This window comes from Lontra canadensis, unplaced genomic scaffold (genome assembly GCF_010015895.1).
Source record: "Lontra canadensis isolate GAN:19392208 unplaced genomic scaffold, GSC_riverotter_1.0 scaffold29, whole genome shotgun sequence".
Lineage (NCBI taxonomy): Eukaryota > Metazoa > Chordata > Mammalia > Carnivora > Mustelidae > Lontra > Lontra canadensis.
This window is the reverse complement of record NW_022631023.1, coordinates 17082994-17103275: the sequence shown is the minus strand read 5'-3', so window position 1 is coordinate 17103275 and position 20282 is coordinate 17082994. Positions and strand designations below refer to the sequence as shown.

The 20282-nt window shown below is 38.9% G+C and overlaps 1 protein-coding gene across 1 annotated transcript in view; it reads right to left on the bottom strand.

Annotated features, from left to right (window-relative positions):
* Nucleotides 1-20282, bottom strand: part of ADAMTS5 (ADAM metallopeptidase with thrombospondin type 1 motif 5) — a 41984-nt gene that overhangs the window by 16402 nt on the left and 5300 nt on the right. Inside the window, exons 2-3 of the mRNA XM_032865487.1 lie at nucleotides 13106-13238; nucleotides 1731-1898 (exon numbers count right to left, since the gene is read on the bottom strand). Of these exons, the coding sequence (XP_032721378.1) occupies nucleotides 1731-1898; nucleotides 13106-13238 (301 nt within the window). The remainder of the gene's footprint in view (nucleotides 1-1730; nucleotides 1899-13105; nucleotides 13239-20282) is intronic.

Here is a 20282-nt window from a genome sequence, read left to right as displayed (position 1 = left end):
CTAAATCCATTCATTTAAGGATTCAAACTTTAGCTCAAACTTTTGGAATGTGTAATGTGTGATTCTGAAATAAAATATTAATGTTATTTCATTTTCAGAAAACCTGAAAAAAAGGGCAGCAAAAGCAGTATTAAAAGTGGAGACTAGAGTTCCACCCAAGAGGGACTTCATTAGATACTGACTTGGTCAGTGTGGACAGGGAGATAATTAGGTAAACATTCACTGCAGGACTTTATCAGCATTAAATTAGCATTGTAAACTGAGCTACACAGAAAATTATCACTTAGTATTAGTCTAAAGGAAAAGCCTAATACATTGATTCCTAGTATTTTTTTCCTAAATCTTTGCGTTATTGGGATGTCCTTTTAACGAGCAGAGAACAGACTGTATTGAGGGAAATTTTAAACCAGGCTAGGCATGTGGATTGTTTTTAGGAATAGGATATTTTAAAAAGTTTAAAGTAACTAAAACATTACTGGTTCACCACTATTGCAGCAAAACTGAGTTAATGAACAGATTTTTCCTCCAAGAGACTAAAGAACTGTGTGGCAGAATTCCTTTTTGTCTAAAAGAGCTGAATTCATCAATTGTTTTGACATTACACAGCCAAAGTTCAAAGTGGCCAGCATGCCATAATATCTTAATATTATGAAATAGGATATAAACTTTATGGAACTAGGTAAAACAACTATCAGAGACTCTCCTTAGCTAACTCTGAACCACACATCATGAGATAATTTTATGGACAGTTATTATGATCAAAAAATTTCTGTCATATTCTGTCCATACTCAGTCTTTTGGAAAGAGACAAATTTTAAGAGAAAAAAAGAAGGAATGAGAATAAGTCCATTTTTATAACATGAGAAACTTGAACTACATTGGCGTCTGTAGTTGAATCACTTGACTAATGCATCTATCCTCCTGTGCCTCTAGTAGTTTCAAGTCCTATGAGATGCTAGGAAATTAGCAACAGCTTGTTTTGAAGACTACTTAAGGGTCAGAATTTATTATTTCTAAAAATCTTGACTTCTTTGGTATTTTTATGTAATTTACAGGACCAATCCCCGATTTGCAGAATTTAATAAAATAGGTTATGCTCTTGAACTGTATCTAGTGGGTAAAGTCAAAGATTTTCTTTCGAAGTTCTTAAAGTGTTTTCCCGCTATTCAGATTGATTTTTCTCTTTCTGTTCTGCAGTTTTCACTCTACTTCCCAGAGAATCTGCTGTCAGGATGAAGCCAGATTCTTCCAGTGAATGCAAATCTAAAGAGCTTCCTTTATGGTTTTCTGTTGCCATAAAGAGGATCTGACAGAATTGTCACCTATGTTTTAACCACACCCCTATAATAGGCATGTAACAAATAATTCTGAGAGTCATATTAATAGCAGGGAAACAAGATGTCTGCCAACATTCTCACAGGAAGCTAGTGGTGAAAGACGGAATAAAAGCCAGGCTTTCAGGGCACTGGCGAGGCATTCTGTGTGGTCTCCCACACTGCTTCTCTTTTGAACATTTCAATTCCAAAGCAAAAATACCATAGCTACAATGCCACCAAGGACGTTGGCATTATACACCAACAGACCATCCCTCTGCTCCTTTCCTGACCCTATCTAAACAACCATTGTCTCAGGAGGCATGGTGGGCTTCATGAGGATGTCATAAAGTAACACTGGTAATAATCTCCCCTAAGTGTTGTTATTGAGCCTGTGTTGTCTTAAATGACACATACCGTGGCCATCATCCAGGAATTCTGTGATGGTGGCTGAGGTGCACTTGGACCAGGGTTTGGATGCATCAATGCTCGTTAGGATGGAAGACATTAAGCGCTTATCTTCCGTGGAACCAAAGTTTTCTTCACAGAACTTGGAATCATCATGAGAGAGGCCAAGGAGATGTCCTAAAGCAGAGAAGAGAAGGAATGCAATAATGGGTGATTTTGCATTTCTACTTTTCTATGACAATTACACGAGCACTTGGTTTCCCACCTCCCAGCTCCCCCCCCAAATGTACATGAGATAATTTTAACTGCCTTCTCATGCACAGGCTGGACCCCCAGGGAAATTAAAGCTGTGTGTAGTCAGAGCAGTCACTTTGGGTGAAAATTTAGGGGAAAACTGAAAAATTACATCAAGGAGTGGATGATCCCATAATCCATCTGGATCACACATGCTCAATGACATGTAGAAATGGGCCTTATTTAGAATCCAGAATTGGCAACTATGGGATTATGTCATAGCCCTCACTACATATTATTTTGATTACTTGTCTAATTTTCCGCCTTCTCCGATTAACCATGAGCCCCATGAGATCAGAGAGCATCTCCCCCATCTACTATTGAAATCTCTGTATTTAACTCAATGTTCTGCAAGTTGCAAGCACTTAATAGATGGTTTTTGAATATCAATAACTTCTATTTTCTTGGCCAAGTTAATAGGTAGCTAACAATCTGAGAGACGACTGGGGGGAAAAGAAAGAGAAATTATGAACTTGCCGATTCCAGGCAAAGATAAGCTCGCTTTCACCCTTCCAATTCTTTCATTTGCAAAGTTCTGCATGTTTACTAATCCCACAAATGAATGATATATTTTGAAAACACACCCATTTACATTGAAGAAATGTCTAAAATACCAAGATGCCATTCATGGAGTGTTAAAGCTTAAAGAGAAAACAAATACTAAGAAGATAAGTCATTGTCCAAATTTATCAGTTTATCATTCTGCCTCGGTCCACCACACATGGTCTCTGCAATCCCACGCTGCATTTCCAGTCTACCAAGCTAGGTATCCTAACCACATTTTTATCATCAAAATTGTTTTCTTATTATATAAGATTAATTTTCACATCGTCTAAGGATAAAATGACACTCACCAGTAAATCTAAAATATTGTTTTAAAAAAATTCCAAGGCAGTGGTTTGTATAGACTCTAAAAAAGCAGACAAGTAGACCTCAGTTGCTTTTTTTTTTTTTTTAGTAAAGCTTTATAGAATCATACACATAGCATTAAAAAGGGTGTATAAAATACTACAGAAAAGTGATTAATGCATTCTTTTTGGGCTCCTGTATGCCAAAGAGAGGGACTTTTGGCCATTCTGCCAAAAAAAAAAAAAAAAAAAAAGAGTCCAGCATGCAACAGTAAAACCCAACAGAGATGAAATCTTTCATGCCACATTCCAAGTACTTTTGGCCAACTTGTTAAATCACCAACACCTCATAACAAAATTGTCCACTGAAGCAGCTGCTTGCTGCTGTGGCTGAAGTTAAGTGGCTAGGGCTCGGTGACCTTCCAAAGCTCCACATTTTTATGGTATTTATGCAGTTATTTACTTCAATAGCATTTGCCAGCCTAGCAAGTTTTTGGTGGGAAACCCTCCTGCTCTCATGTTTTATTTGCTCAGTAGCACGAATGTGCATCAGAGTCTGTGAAGTATGGCCCAAGTCACATGCAACAGACTGGCAGGGCTTTGTCCAAGTTTTGGGTGGTATGTTGATTTTTTTTTCCTGCAACCCGCAGCTCAGAAAAAACCCGAACATTTCATCATGCCCGGCTCAAAATGACTTGAAGTTACTTGGTACATCTAACACTTATTGAGAAGGCACTCTGTGCTTCTTGAACTTTTCCACCATAGAATCTTTATCAGCTAACATTGTGGGATTTGTGTGGAAGTTTCACACTTGGGTTTTTTCCCCTGGCATAGAAAAGAAAGAGGGAAAGTGGCCTAAGGTGACCTCTGCCACATAACATTTATTTGAATCCAGGTTTTGTATTTTAGAAAAACATGTGACTTCTCATTCTAGTTCGTAAGATAGTCATACTTACTTAACAAAGCAATAGTATTTTCCTCCAAATATATCTAAACAATTAGCACTTTCTAGATGGATATTTTTAGGATTTTATTTATTTGAGAGAGAGCGAGAGAAAACATGAGCCGGGGGAGGTACAGAAACAGAGGGAGAAGCAGACTCCCCTCAGAGCAGGGAGCCTGACATGGGGCTGGGATTATGACCTGAGCTGAAGGCAGATGCTTAACCAACTGAACCATCAAGTGCCCCTAGATAAATTTTTATTATGGCATCCAAGTGATTTTCACTTCTTTTGGAGGGTAAGTTTCAGATTTCTGATTTAAAAAATACAGGCCATGTATGGGCACCTGGATGGCTCAATGGATTAAGCCTCTGCCTTCAGCTCAGGTCATGATCTCAGGGTCCTGGGATCGAGTCCTCCATCAGGCTCTTTGCTTGGCAGGGAGCCTGCTTCTTCTTCTCTCTCTGCCTCCCTCTCCACCTACTTGTGATCTCTGTCTGTCAAATAAATAAATACAATTTTTAAAAATAAATAAATAAATAAGATACAGGCCATGTAGCAAACACCAAATTCTCTTTGAGAAATCCGGCAGAGTACCTCAAATTTTTCTTTCATACAGAAAGGTGAGGCATCTAATTTTATAAAGATTTCAATTATATAAGGAAAGCTGTTTATTTAAAAATATTTTGGTACAGTTTTATGAATCTTTTGGCATGTGACTTGGCATAATATTGTGAATTTTATGCTCCCTAAATTTGCTAATTTATCAATGTAACTTAATTGCTGCCAAAGATACATATAAGGTATTTTTATATGACAACCCAAAAGATTGCCATTCTGAACATAAACAAACCTTAGTTCCACTTCAACAAGAACTAAAAGAAGATGTGAATTTTGTCAGTTCTGCAAAAGTGAGTCAGGAACAGGCTGCTTGAAGGTCAACTGAGAGACAGAGTCTTTGGAGGAATGTTTTGTCTTCCATGAAGAAAGTCTGTCAGCTTGCTGGGAGAGGCATGCTCTCTCAAGGACAACAGGAGTCATGGTCAACGTGAAGAACATTTAAGCACCCATGGAAACAGGCAGCTGGTTCCAGTAACTGGAACCAGGACACAGTGAGAGAGACCCATGTGACTTCCCTTCAGGAGCTGGACAGGAATTAAAATGGAAGATCAATGGGAGGGATGTTTGGATGCTCTTCAGGAGAGACGTGACAGCCATACTAAGGGCTGGGAACAGAAAAAGAGGTGGTTATTTTCAAATGTGATCCCCCAATCATGATGCTAAGACATGTAATGTTGGTCTGAAATTTGCCCATATCTTTGAGCAAGAAATGGCAAGATACTACAAAGGCACAAGCTGTTTTAAAAGGACATTCACATTAGAGAAAACACACCATGGTGCTAAAAGATTATGAACAGAAAATCCAGAAATCCAAGAAATTTAAACTATACTGTTGTAGCTGACAATAATACAGTACAAGTCAGTGTTGTGAAAGGCTTAATCAGAATGTATCATGATGTCACCGATCTCCTAGGACATCCGCCTTTTCCAGTGAGAGTTTGTTCATCAATCACCCACAGAGATGTTCAAAATCACAGGTGTGGGTTGGAGACTAAGCATTTCTCCACTAAGCAGCCTCTAGCAGGATTAGCACAGCTGGGATTTACACAAATATGTCCCAGAGAATAAGACAGCACAGGAAGAATATAAAGAATTGTTGGAGAAAATGTTTACAACCCCTAAATTAACTGGTTGTTTTATCGAGCTGTATCTCATGATGAGTTTTTGGAACAACACAGAGCAGAGTTAGTTGAGGCAGGAGGTCCTTGGAGGAGGCGGGGTGACGGGCCAAGAAACCCACAGAGAAAGGCAATATAGATATTTCTTTCTTGAGTCCATGTAGAAAAGAGGAGTGAAGAGGAGTCAGAGCAATTTTGAAGGTAAGAGTTTTGAAGAAGCTCAACCAAGCTGAGGCAGTAGAACCGTCCTGAGAAGCGACAACGCAGGTACTAAATTTAAGGAGGCAATTTCCTGTCAGGGTTTCGAGTAGGGGCCCCAAGGTCTTGCTCTAAGGACGAATTAGTAGTTGTATTTTTATTCATATTTTTATTTGGAGGTATTAGTATTTTGTAATTAGTAGACATGCAAAAGATTGAAGAGCAGTTTGTTGGCTTAATCTCGCTCATGAGGCAATCTTTCTTAGTCAATCATTAGTTCTTGGTTGATGTAATTGGTAACCTCTCATCTCAAATCCTGAGAAGATGAAGGAACAAACACACTTGAGTAGTGGATGCACTAGTTAATGGCATTTGTATTTATATACAAAAGAAGAAAATAAAAGGTATTACAGGAGTCAGAGGGAAACTCAGAGAATAATGCAACCGCGTAATCCAATATTTCCCCACGTGATGCAGACCTCAGAACTCTATCTTGCTTTTTGAAATCATTAGTAAAAATCAAGATGTAAGTTGAAAATGCTTTTGGAGAAAATACTAATCTATTCTTAATAGATATTAAATCATATCACAAATACAACAATCTTGCTAATGAGTGCCCATCACACAAAGTGACATCAGGAACGAGTTTATGTGGATTACATTAAGGAAATGAACTTCACAGTAAATTATGTCAAAGCAAGGTCTCCAGGATAAGAGTCTGAATTATATTGTTATCTCAGAATTAGCAAATAATTAGTCAATGGTAATTTCTCTAGTATGATAATTATCTTTTTAAAGGCAAATGGCAACATTAAATTAAATTAAAGGCAACATTTCATTAAATACATTTCATCACTGATATTCACAATATAGACTCAAAAAGTATTTTGCCTCCTTAAATTCACAAATGAATCTGATGTTAGAAAATCTGAGATCATGTACACTGGGTGAAGACACGTTACGAGAAAGGAAAATATTGGTCCAGCTTTTTATTCAGCTCAGGTGTTACTGTACCACAAGGGCTGACTTATCACATCAACCTCAGGAAGGAAATCTGTTTGTTTTTCTAAACTTTGGTCTGAAAATTAAACAGAATTTCAAACTCTTGTCTCTTGACCCCAAACTGACCAATGAACAAGGGGACACAGAACCACATCCTAAAAAAAAAAAAAAAAAAAAAAAAAAGTCACAAGCTCTGTAATGTGTTTACTTAAGAAAGCACTGCTCAGATGAAGCATCTGTTTCTTAATGAGGTCATGTTTTTATTTTACCTAATTTTCCAGCTGGGATTATTGAGGTGTAAGAAGGTCTTGCCAGGGGTTGAAGAGTGAGCCAACAACTCACATGGGATCAGAATCCAGAATCCTTGAAGAAGAGATTCGGGAGCTCTAATAATTGGATTATACATGTCTATTCAAATGCAAATCTTTATATAGAAGTGGTAAAATTCCCAAAGTCCCATTTCAAAACATTAAACATAAATGGTAAGTACATGTTGTATCAATTATATAATTTGGAAGAAAGGAAACTCAATTTTTTCACCTTATAGAAAGCTTTGTCCATCTCCTTTTGAAACAAATTCAGGATTACCTCCTGAAAAATGAACACTAACAGACCATTATAGGAAAGCAGCAAAATCCTGGGCTTTAGAGCCAGGTGAATTGGGTTCAAATCTTACACTTGTCGTATACTAGTTGTTGGCCTCAGACAGGTTTGGAAACTTCTTAAAAACACTTGAATCTCTGTGTGTCAGTTTTTACTTACTTGATAAATTTTGATATTACTAGACACTTCTGATTTAGGAGAGAAGGGGGAAATTGACTACTTATTAGAGGAAAAAAAAATCGTGCATTACGTTTGTGATATATTTACTTTTTATGCGACCTTCAACTTGGATTTCCACTCGTGTGACGGACAATCTCTAGGTCTCCCCAAGAGGAAGGGAAATTGGGATAGGATTTTAAAAATACAGAACTGACACTAAACACTCAATCTCTCAGTGCTGCTGGACATATTAGTATAGACCCATTCCCACCTTTCATCTGGGGTCTGAGAAAGACACAGTGTGGCATTGCTCCAGGCGGGACAGAAAAAAAAAAAAAAGGCTCAGTTCATGTTGATTAAAGCTATAGGTTTGGGGGGTAAATACCAAGTTTAATCCAGTTTTCTTTCACTTCACATCTCACAGTCAGTCTTGACATCTGATTCTGGGAATTGGCTTCGGTCTATGGTATTTCCAGGGCCTCTGCAGCTTTTCAAAACCCAGCCTTGTTTAATCTAATCATCCATGGGAGCTCAGTCACACGCAGATCAGCACAACCGGAGAACTCCGTCTAACCACAGCAAAACATGGGCAGCCATGCTGTTGCCTGTTAGCCACTTCCTCAGCCTCCAGCTGAATATCTGGCTTTGACTTTTTTTAAAAAAGATTTTATGTATTTATTTTAGAGAGAGAAAACACAAGTGAGAGAGCAAGTAGCAGGGGTGGTGGCTTAAGGGGGGAAGGGGCAGAAGGCGAAGGAGAAGCAGACTTCTCACTGAGCGGGGAGTGCAATATAGGTCTTGATCTCCGCACCCTGAGATCATGACCTGAGCCAAAGTCACTTAACTGGCTGAGCCACCCAGGCGCCCTTGGCTTTGATTTTCTAAGTTGACTGACTTTGGCTTAGGAAGCATTTGGCGTTTTTCATGGTGGAGAGATTCACTTAGCGCACTTTATAACGAACTACTATAAAGCCAAGCTTCAGCAAGTTCACAAATTATGGATTTCATTAGCCTAAATAAAATCAGATTGTTCCCCCTAGCATATTAGAGGCTGGCACAACATCAGTAAAATTGTTATTCTGAAGAACCATGTGGGCAGCAGGTGAGATCTTTAGTATTACAAGCCAATAATAAAAGTTGGACAAGTTAAAAATATAAGCTCAAAATGTAAACTTACATTCATTTGAAAACTTTCTGCCGTTCACACTTGGGTTGTAAAATGGCCATAACCACATTCTTGCCTCCAGTCAAGGCCCAGGGATGGGGACCATGTTCTTGATGGTTTAAAGCAACTTTTTAAAATGTCCTAATGATTTAAGTTAATGTTTACATATACATAAGAGCCATGGGGAAGACAAATTATTACTGCCTCTGTAGAGTCTATCCATATCAAAATCTGTTTTCCAGAAGCCTGTGCTGACATCATTTGATGATATCACTCCAGAGTCTAGCTCTTTTTTAATTTTTAATTTTGTAAAGATTTCATTTATTTATTTGACAGAGAAAGAGAGCAAGCATAAGCATGGGGAGCCACAGGGGGAGCGGCAGAGGGAGGGGGAGAAGCAGACTCTCTGCTGAGAAGGGAGACAACATGGGACTCAATCCTGGGACCCTGGGATTATCACCTGAGCCGAAGGCAGATGCTTAACCGACTGAGCCACCGAGGCACCTCATCTTTTTTAAGAAACAACTAGCAGGAAAAGAGATGTATCCACATTAACATGTGATCCAGGAAGAGTCACTTTTCAGAATTGTTCATTGAAACCATCCTTACTTTTACATGATGGGTAGAAAAGGTGTAAGATAGGTATTTCAGACTTGCCGCTATTTATCTTACATGTTCATTTTCAAGTTAGGACATTTTTCAGATAGAGGGCATAAAGGGCCAAAGGAAAATTTTGATTCAGATAGAACGACTTTGTATTTTAAACCACTATCCGCTCGAGGAAGCAGCGGTAGAGCATTGCATGAGAAACTGTGAGTCCATTGATGAAAGCCTTATTCTTTTATTTTTTTTAAAGCTTTTTATTTTATTTGTTTATTTGACAGAGAGACACAGCGGCAGAGGGAACACAAGCAGGGAGAGTGGGTGAGGGAGAAAAAGGCTTCCCGCTGAGCAGGAGCCCGATGTAGGGCTTGATCCCAGGACTCCAGGACCATGACCTGAGCTGAAGGCAGACACTCAGCAACTGAGCCACCGAGGCGCCTCATTAAAGCTTTAATCTTAACCAAATATATCCTCTTGCTCCATATAGGAGAAATAAAGTAGAAAAATTACGGAAGAGTCTGGAAACTTTCTCCATTGCTTATGCTTTGAGCGCAGTCATGTATTTACGTTGGGTACATGACGTGGATTGCACATTTGGGAATGGGCTCAAGAAGATTCAAAGCACTTGGGCAAAACGGAGGTCACTTTGTCACCATCCATGGTCTGTATATATAACCTCCCAATCTGGAAAGTGTTTACATATACATAAGTGTCTAATAAAAGGGGAGGGGGGAAATTACATAAGAATGGAGTGGAAGAGCAAGGGGGAAGATGTGAGCATAGTTAGCTCAGACCCATGTTTTCATGCAACAATCTAAAAATAAAGCACTGGAAACAGATCTGCCAGCGGCGTTACCAAAGATCACACTGGCTGCGGAGGCAAGATTGTAATCACAGACAGATGATTAGGAAATATTTTGTGAGGTTATCGTCTCTAATTTCTTTAAGGTTTGTACTTTGTAACACATGCTCACAATATTTAGGCAAAAAGTGAAATTAAAGAATAATAAAGCAATTAGAAAATAAAGTGAATGAAAGCCAGATCCCCTTATGAAAGGGGAATTAAGTCCATATCCCCCAACCCCAGATCTTAAATTTCTCCGATTTGGCTATATGCAATGCAGAAAGACAAATTAAACAGGCAGTGTCTGACTGAGGGATAGATCGTAGAGAATTCTAAAGAAGGAAATAGAGCTGGCTCAACCAAGACATTAAAGGGAAGCCAGGCCATAGTCATGGAGCAAAGATTAAGGTTTGATTTTTCACATAGAAGCCTACATTTCGGGGTACCTGGGTGGGTGGGTTAAAGCCTCTGCCTTCGGCTCAGGTCATGATCCCAGAGTCCTGGGATCGAGCCCCACATCAGGCTCTCTGCTCAGCAGGGAGCCTGCTTCCTCCTCTCTCTCTCTGCCTGTCTCTCTGCCTACTTGTGATCTCTGTCTGTCAAATAAATAAATAAATAAATAAATCTTAAAAAAAAAAAAAAGCCTATATTTCTCCTTCACCATTCCCTTGTAAAACTGTATCCAATCTTGCACTGTTAAGAAAAGTTCTGACCGTACTTGTACAGTTTTAATAAAACATTTGTTCTCATCAGCACCTGTCTTCCTACCTCTCAGACTCCCAGGTCGGCCGGTGTCAACCCTTGGCTTAGGAATTCAGGAGGGCCAGGAAAGGTGATGCTGGAAGGTTCTACATTCCAGACCAGCTGCCATGAGAGTCAGTGCAGCCCCAAAGAAGTTGCATTTACTGCCACGGTGATACTCTTACAGAGAAACCTCCCCAGGGCTATCAACCTGTGAGAGCGGTTCACTGCAGGACTGAAGGAAGAAACAGCCCTTCCCTCAAGAACTCTGTAATCCCTTCCTGAGAAGATCAGGATTTAGGGCTCGTAATCTTATGGACAGATGATGATCAGGGTGTTGCTTCCCCAGTCCAAAACGAACCAGCCTTTGCCTACCCAGGGATTTAGAACCTTTCTTTTGGAAGTTCCATAACTCTGAATAATGGTGACTGATTACTGGTGTACTTTTGAAATCATCCCTGCTCAATTACAATCCTCTTAAGGATTTGGTTCAATTCTTCTTCGCTTCCATTGCACATTCTGAACGTTGCTTTGGGCAGCTCTTGTGTTTCTCCCACTGACCCCCTCATGCACCGATAGAGATAGGTAAGAAATACTGATTAGGGATCTATATTCAGCTGGTTATTATCAGTTTAATAGGTACGAATGAGAGATAGGTGAAAACATACTCCCAAGGGCCAGAAGCTCAGTTGGAATATGTGTTTTAAAAAGCTTTTCGGATATACCAGGTCTTCTAGAGAAGCACGCCAGAGAGTCACACCTCATTGTTCGCCTGCCCTACATACAAGAGATGGAGACTGGGGATCTGAATCTCTTGCATGAGACAAAGCAGAGACCCCTGAAGCAGAGAAGGGACTCCATCTTGAAGCTAAAGAAGTCTAATTAATAACGTGTAAATTATTATCAGTGATGCCGTTGGATGGTTATTCATGTTAAGGGTTTATGTGTTTGTGTCTTTTTTTTTTTTTTTTTTCCTTAGAGGGTAAGAAGAGTGTCAGGTAAGAAAATTAAGGTCACGATTAATACCTAGGAATTGAAATTTAACTACTGATTTCTATTTTCACTGCTGCAATATATTGACTTATACAATGACATCTTTGCTTTGAAGTTACTTTAACTTTCCAAAGAAAACACAGCAGCTAGAAATCTACCCCTTGTGAAATGTTCTCTGCCTACTACTAGGAATGTGAAAAAGAAGCTTTAGTTTCTCTTTAAAAATTATGGTTTTAGGTTAAAAGTTAAATCCGTTTAATAAAAATACAGCAAAAAAAAGTATCAAACCATACTTTCCTCCCAAAAGGATGATGCGAAAGGTGATACACACATTTAAAACGAAATGAGCTAGTTAACTAAAAAGCAAAAACAGAAGTGTACGTGGGTGTAAATAACAGCTGGTATCTATAACCTACCCAATCTGGTCCCTGAAATAACCCCATGAAATCGGCACCATTGTTCCTGTATTTCAGATATGAAAACAAGCTTCAAGAGTTTAAATAATAAGACCAATAATAAGACTGGTAGAAAGTACTCAAGCAAGAATTGAGCCCAGATGTGTCTGATTCCAATGTCTAATTCTAAGTACTAAAGTACTCATATACTTAGGAACCTGGGTCATCACCTGGAAAACACATATCTTAACTGGCGGGATATTTTTCAACAATGGGCCTGGTCCTAAAATTCTAATTTTAAGATTTAGGTGTGTTTCTTATGACACACAAACAGGTGACATATGAAGACAAGCCCTGTTGATTGCTGGTCTTGGTTTCTCTGTCTTTGCTATTAAAAAGGAGATAGGACTGTTTATCATGAACTATTGTTCCCCTTTGACAGGAGCTCTGATCACTCACAATGGAATAAACATGACAAATTTCTGTGCAAACTGATTAGCCCTGGATGAGTCGGTAGAGCCTCAGTAACTTTTAAGAGGGGGCATTCCTGCATTGCATAATCAACTGTGACAAATTCCATCTAAGAGTCATTGCTGGAAGCTTAAGAAGACAGGAGCAGTAGCAAATTTCTCTTAAACTCTTCAATGACACTGTCAAAAAGGAAACGTCTACTGGGTGCCTGATTTGCCATCCTCCTTCTTAACTAGTTAACCCTGAGAGTGCAAATATAAACAAATGTAATCCCCAACAGAACGTCTGAACCTGAAGAAATCTGGGATTAATTGCCAAGTATTTGGGTTCCTGTTGCAGCTGTTATGAGTGTTTGATTTGGCGAGGGAAGGGAAAAGGCGCTGCATACCAATTTCGTGAGCCACGGTGAATGCCGCATGGAGGCCATCATCTTCAATCACAGCACAGCTGCGCTCTGGAGAACATATGGTCCCGACGTCTGCCATTCCCAGGGTGTCACATGAATGATGCCCACATAAATCCTGCCCCGGAGAAAGAAAGAAATCATTAAAATCAATTGCCATCCAGAAGGAGCCACCTTGTAGAGCCTCTTGCTCACTCCAGACAGCAAGAGTGGGATATGTTTATGGTATCACCTGTTCAGCTCTGGAAATGTTCCAATGACAAACGAACGGCATCGGCTCTTCCCAGCTTCTCTGGGCCCCAGAGGCACAGAAGGATGATGGGACTCAATTACATTTAAAAAGATGTCCTAAGATTGTGGTTTGTCCCTTGCAACAGCCGCGGTACTTTCCCAAAGCTCTGGAGCATATAGTCAGGCACATTTGTCTGGGATCACTTTCACACAGAGTCAGGCTTACTAAAGCCCTACTCTTCTGGCTTAAATTCATGCTAAATTTATCAGAAGCATGTCCTAATAATTTATCTTCTATCACTGGGGCAAACTGCAACCACCTATTTGTGGCAAAATGTCAGTGTGTCAGTAATTCAAATGGGAAATTAAATTGTAATCCAAGAGCATAATTCCTCGGAAGAGCATCTCCTGATTTCCAAATGGAGCTGCAACATCATGGGTTGGGACTTCAAAAATGTACACAGTCGTACTCATAGCATTTCATGTAGATTGAAGATATAGATTTCATGTAGATTTCTCAATCTGATCAATCTTCAGAAAATATATGTAATATATTATGTTTATACAAGTGAGTGTGTGCATTTTTTCCTAGTGAGAAGTTGTATAGCTCTTAATAGATTCTCAAAGGAAAACATGATCACACCCCCTTAAAATGATCATTAAAAATGATCAAATTGGTTGAAGGAGACATCAGAAGACAACTTTAAGAGAAAATATAAACCAAAATTGTTGACATGATAGATCTGTAATAAGCTTCCGTTTAAATGCTATTTGAGCTTTAAAAAACATTAGAACCTCTTGTGCTTGACTACTGTTTTCAATGAAAATTAATTAACATTATGTACATTTACATCCACAAAAGCAAGACAATATCCTAGTAAGCCATGAGTGAATAATCATAGAAGGAAAGGATTTTTTTTAAATCAATTATTATGAAAGATGACTATTTACCAGTTGCAATAATAAGTGTTGTTTCTATTACAGCTACCATGTTTGCATTCCCAACCATCACCACGTCTGGCTTATGCTACAAACTCAACCAACATTTGCTTACTTGAGGTAAATTGTGACATACAGCCAGATGCAATGCAGAGCTCACACACCTTGATATGCAACATGCTAGCAAGATCTCAACAGATCCTGGAAGTCAGTATAAGATATTATTACTACATAACCAAAGTCATCTACTCAATGTCAATATACTCTTCTAAATCTTCCCTATGTTCCTGCACACAAATCCAGCCAAGGTAAAGAATATCTAAAAGATATACCCTATTATCTTCTTTCTAGTACATTTTCAGGTCCTTATTGTGTTCCATATATTATGAGATCCCAGCTGTGATGAATTACATTGCTGTCACCATATTATTATAGCTTCAGACAGTGGAAATTTAGACCAAGTAGTCTTGGTGAATCAAGTCCCCAAACCAGCGAGAGCCTCCCCAACTTTCCTGTGTATCCTCATATGTCATCCCGTGGGATCTCAAATTACAGCTGTTGAGAACAAATTAGTAGTTCTTAAAATTGAAATTGGAACACACTTTTGCATAATAATCAGTCTTTGAGATAATAATATAGTACAATACATTTTTAATCCTGTTTTTCTCCAATCATTTCAGTAACTTTAAGACGAAAGACTTAGTTGTTATTGCTCGACACCATGGATTATTTCTGCACACATTTAAAAAAAATAAGATTTATGTTTATTTTCACAAATTGAAGTTCATTATATCTAAATAATAAAATGCAAGAATTGTTTTCCCTTCTTATTCCACATGTCATGAATAAGCTCAGATGAAGAACCACAGTGAATGGAAATGGCCCTCGTCAATAGAGTTTAAACTGGATTCTTCATAGCTCTCTGTTTGCTGTAGCAATTGCTCATTAGAGGCTATCAACTCTCCTTGTTATCCTTGAATTGCATTAAGTGCATTTGGATCTTTGCCATAGAAATGTGTGCCTGTGACAAAATTATCAACAGAAACTTTTTTTTTTTTTTAAACCACACTGATTAAACCCCTTGATGACACGGCCATACTCTATATATTTTTGTAACTATAATTATGTAAACTAGTAACCTCTCAATCTCATTCAAACAATTTCAAACCTTGACACCCGTTATGGTTTCATTCCCAAGACTTGAAATGAAGGCCTGTGTTTTTTTGCTATCCAATGTTCATTCCAATGTATTAAACCTCAGCTTGTGCATCAAATTTATTAAGAATACAGCACATCACACTGATGTCTGTTGACTGGTGGAGATTTATAACAACATTTACAGTTGCAAACCTTATTTGAAATTTGTAGGATTTTTTTTTTTTTTAATTCAGAACAGGAGTAAGGATACTAAAGGGGCAATAGCATCTATCTATCTATCTATCTATCCATCTACCATCCATCCATCCATCCATCTTATGGATCTAGAGGCAGGGGATACTGGAAAAATGTGAATCGCATACACTGTCCACATAAAAGGTAATTAAATTACAAGTGCTGACCAGAGTTTTTCTGCTTGGTCAGTTTAGATCTGAAGGTAAGCTACATTTTTGTTATGCTAAAGGTGGTTCTTTTCATACAAGAGCAATTTCTTAACACTATGGTGTAGATAACAATGCAAAGAAAGATTTAGTGAAATGGAAGGGTTGCTAAAGTATGCAGAGGCTTACTAGGTGGACTTGTGATGTTGGCCAGGAATACGACTGGAACATTGTATGTAACTCAAAAATACAGCAGAGGTGGTCAGCAAGACCAATGAAGACTTGACAAGGACATCTCTGACATGGTGGCCTTTCACCAGGTGTGGCCATTTAGAGGACTATGAATGTGTCAATATCTTTGATTTATTGTGGAATTTAGAAGGCCTAGTAGCATCCTTTGGATGGAGAAGGGGGCAGGGTCAGGGATCCAGTGAAGTATGCTACCTTGAGAAGCAGATGCCCAGAAGATAGTTCAATTTAACAAATCCCAATGGTTGGTACTGGGTTGGGAAAATGGACCAAACAGACATGAGAATGTACAAAGTGGAATGAGTAAGAGAAGCTACAGGATTTCTAGCCTTGACTGGGAGGCTGGTCTTTCAAGCAGCATACACATGCTGAGGGAAAGAGCCAAAAGAAACACCAGGGGAGAAAAGCAGATGTCATCTTAATTGCAGCAATGGAAGCCCAAATTAACCAAGAATACTTGTACAATGAAATCTGGAGTTAAATAATAGCAATTTCTTTTTCTATAGATATTATGATCTTGTAAGCATGGTAAAGCATGAAGCTCAAGAGAAGGACACAGAAGAGGGTTTAACTAGCCTTAGATGACTGTCTCTCTTCCCAATTCCTATGAAGAGGGATTAGTAATAGAAGAATTAATCTGATGTCGTACATATTTAAATTACATGTATTATACAAACATACACTGGCTCAGTTGGTTAAGCATCTGCCTTCTGCTAAGGTCATGATCCTGGAGTCCCGGGACTGAGCCATGTACAGGGCTCCCTGCTCAGCTGGCAGTCTACTTCTTCCCCTGCCTCTCACTCTGCTTCTGCTCTCTCTCTCTCATCCTCTCTCTCTCTGTCTCAAATAAGTAAATAAAATCTTTTTAAAAAATTGGGATTGCATAAAAATATTAAAAACAAACAAAAAATACATACACTTACATGCCATAATTTACATTTATACTGTGCATCCAATTCTTGAGGTGACATCTGTCTTTTGGAATACCTATACAACAACCCCCAATAGTAGAGGTTTTGATTTAGATCTCAAGAGAAACTACATTAATTGGGCCTGGTAGTTAGTCTGACTATTATAATGACCCATGTTACACAATCTCTAACGCTTATGGGTACAACTAGGTAATATCAAACATACAGAGCCCAACTGGATTAGGGACCAAGGGGTCCAGATTCACTTATCCCTAACACAATTACCATGTGCCCACAATCTGCTGACACTGTGATAAATAAATATGATCTGATCTTGACCTTAAGAGACATCACAGTCTAGTGAGCAGAACAGATATGCCAAGAGGAAAGCAGATTATGACATGCTATGATGAAGAGATTTTTGAGGGGATGCAGAAGGGAACTGACATGCTCTCCTGGAGTGAATCAATAAAAGTGTCTCAAAAGAGTAACTAGATACTGAAGGAGGAATAGAAATCTGACAGTCTTAAAGGAAGGGTATCCTATGTAGGAAAGACCGGTCAATACATCAGGGGATGGTAAAAGGCAGGCTCTATTTGGCGAAATGACAGGAAGTTTGTCATGACTGGAGAATTGGGTGGAAGCCAATCAGGGGAAGCTGGAAAGACAGTCTGGGCCCAGAGATCCAACATGGGACATTTTGTCTGTAAATGTGAAGGAAGACAAAAGGAAGACAGAGGCAGCAAGTTACGGACTGAGGGGAAGAGATGCTTGGAAGAGTCATTTTGAGAGAATGGGAATGGAAGCTGATTAAACACAGTGAATAAAAAGTAGATTACTTTTTTTTTTTTAAAGTAGATCACTTTTCAATTCTAATGCTATTAGTAAGACTCATTACCTAAGATGTTTATATGCTTTGAGACAAAGTTCCTTCATCATTAACATAAGGAATTTGGACCAGGTGATCTCTACATCTTTCTAGTTCTCCCTGTGTTGGTATTAAATGAAAACACTCCAATTTATAGGTAGAGAAATAAGAGCTCAGGGCTTGCAAAGCTCCAAAGTTGCAAACTTGAGACTGGTGAAGTCAAAATTCAAACCTATAGCTTAACATCCCAATTCCTGAACCACCCTCACTAGGTTACTGGTAAATCATCACACATGTCTTTCTTGACATTACTGTTATCTTTTACATTTATAACCTGTGCCTGGTCAAATAAATTCTTTTCCTGTGACAAATACTATGGCATGGTCTTTCTATCTATGGTATATTCATTAAGACTCAATTTAGAATCCTACTAAATTTACAAAATGTGCTGAGAAAGATATTCCAAAGAAGAAGAAGATGGGGTGTTGGGTACGAAACCTGGACATCTTTTCTTTGCACTTCTCTCTCTCTCCTGCCACATCTGATATGTAAGTCACTGATTCCATCTACCAAATGTTTCAGGTAACTGCCTACTCCTTCTCGTTTCCTTCCATTCTTCCTTCCTGCCTGCACTGTCATCTGGGGCTTCTAAGTGGTCCCTTTGTCTCCTATAACATCCCTGCCTGTATGCGGCAATCAGTTACCTTCTAGAGCCTAGATCTGATTAGGCTGCACCATGCAGTCCACCTTCCACAACGCAACCCAGGCTTCCTATCAGCCTCTGCTGCACTGTTATGTCCCCTCTTGTCCACAGTTTCCTACATATCTTATCAACTCTTCAGTGCCAAAACTTAGCCCAAACATTCCTTTTGCTAGAAAGGCTTAATGAACTTGCATTCACATCATTTTAAAATTTCTTGATTTGGTCCCTGCTTCTTAATTTCTAATGCCAATGCTTTAATTTTGGTTACCTCAAGTCTTCTTCTGCAGGTTACTGAAATAGCCTGCAAAAGGCTCCCCCTGGGTTGAGTTCAACTACTCATGTTGGAAGGCTCATACAGGAACATAATTCTGGTCAAGGCTGTTTCCTTTCCATAGATTCCCACTGGATTTAATTTACAATTTAAACTCTTAAATGTGGTGCTCTGGACTGACTTGCATCTCCCTCCCCAAAACTCAAATTCATATATTAAAACCTTCATCTCCAATGTGACTGTATTTGGAGAGAGAGCCCTTAAGAAGCTAATTAAGGTTAAATGAGATCATAAGGGTGGGGTCCAAATCCAATAGAGTTAATGTCCTTAAATGAAGAGAACTTGAGATCTCTCTCTCTGTCTCTCTCTCTCAGGACACATAATTTCTTCTATAATCTAGTTGTTACCATCTTCTCTACACTCTGTCACCCTTCTGTTCTTATATTGTCTATCGTATCACTTCTAACCCTACATTTCATATGTTGCGTCTGGGCCATTGCACAAGATAGCTGGGCACCTCTGCAATGCCTATCTCCTCCTTATGGCTAACTCCTAGGCCTTCTTCCAAATTGAACTCAGATGGGTTAGGCAACCTTCTAATGTATTTCCAAGATATCTAATGACCACATGTTCCATAAAAATCATCATGCTATATAACAATTATCCACTTCCTTGTCTATTTCCTGGAATAGACTCTTAGGAAAGGGGTCACATTCAAATTTCTCAATCCCTCTCTGCTTATTAGGAACACACCGACTGAATAAATTAGTTACAATATCTTGTTTAGAGAGCACTAGACAGGGCTAGCTTCTCTACCCGCCATTTGGCAGTTATTACTCTTAGAAGACTATCTCTTTTCATGAATGACACTATCTGTCCAATTACGATGATAGTATGGGTGCAGATTATAGAAAGAATTAATTGTAAAATGGCTTATGATGATGGATAGTACCTAAGAAATGTTCAATAAATCTGGCTGAATCCAAATAAAATGTATCCATCCTTTGAGTTCTAACTCAATCATACATCTGTATCAAAGTCTATATAAAGATCCACAGGCAGAATTGATTACTTCTCCCCTCTCTTTTCACAGACTTTGTTATAACTCGGGTCACATTTACCCAAGTTAGTTCCTAACACTAGAGAGATTCATGTATGCACCCGCTTCCTTTCCCCTGGTGATAAGCCCAGGTGGGTAGGGAGGAGGTATATCCCATCTTGCTGCCTTCAGCTGCATAAATGCATGCCTCACACATGGAAGGCACTCCTAGATATGCACCAAAAGTGAGAGAGAAAGACAAAAATGACATACGTTTTGTGTGTTGTGGTATGTTGCCTGTAATGGACATTAGATTCCTTAGCATTTCTTTCTTCCTCTTTTTTTCTTTCTTTTCTTTTCTCTCTTTCTTTCTTTCTTTCTTTCTTTCTTTCTTTCTTTCTTTCTTTCTTTCT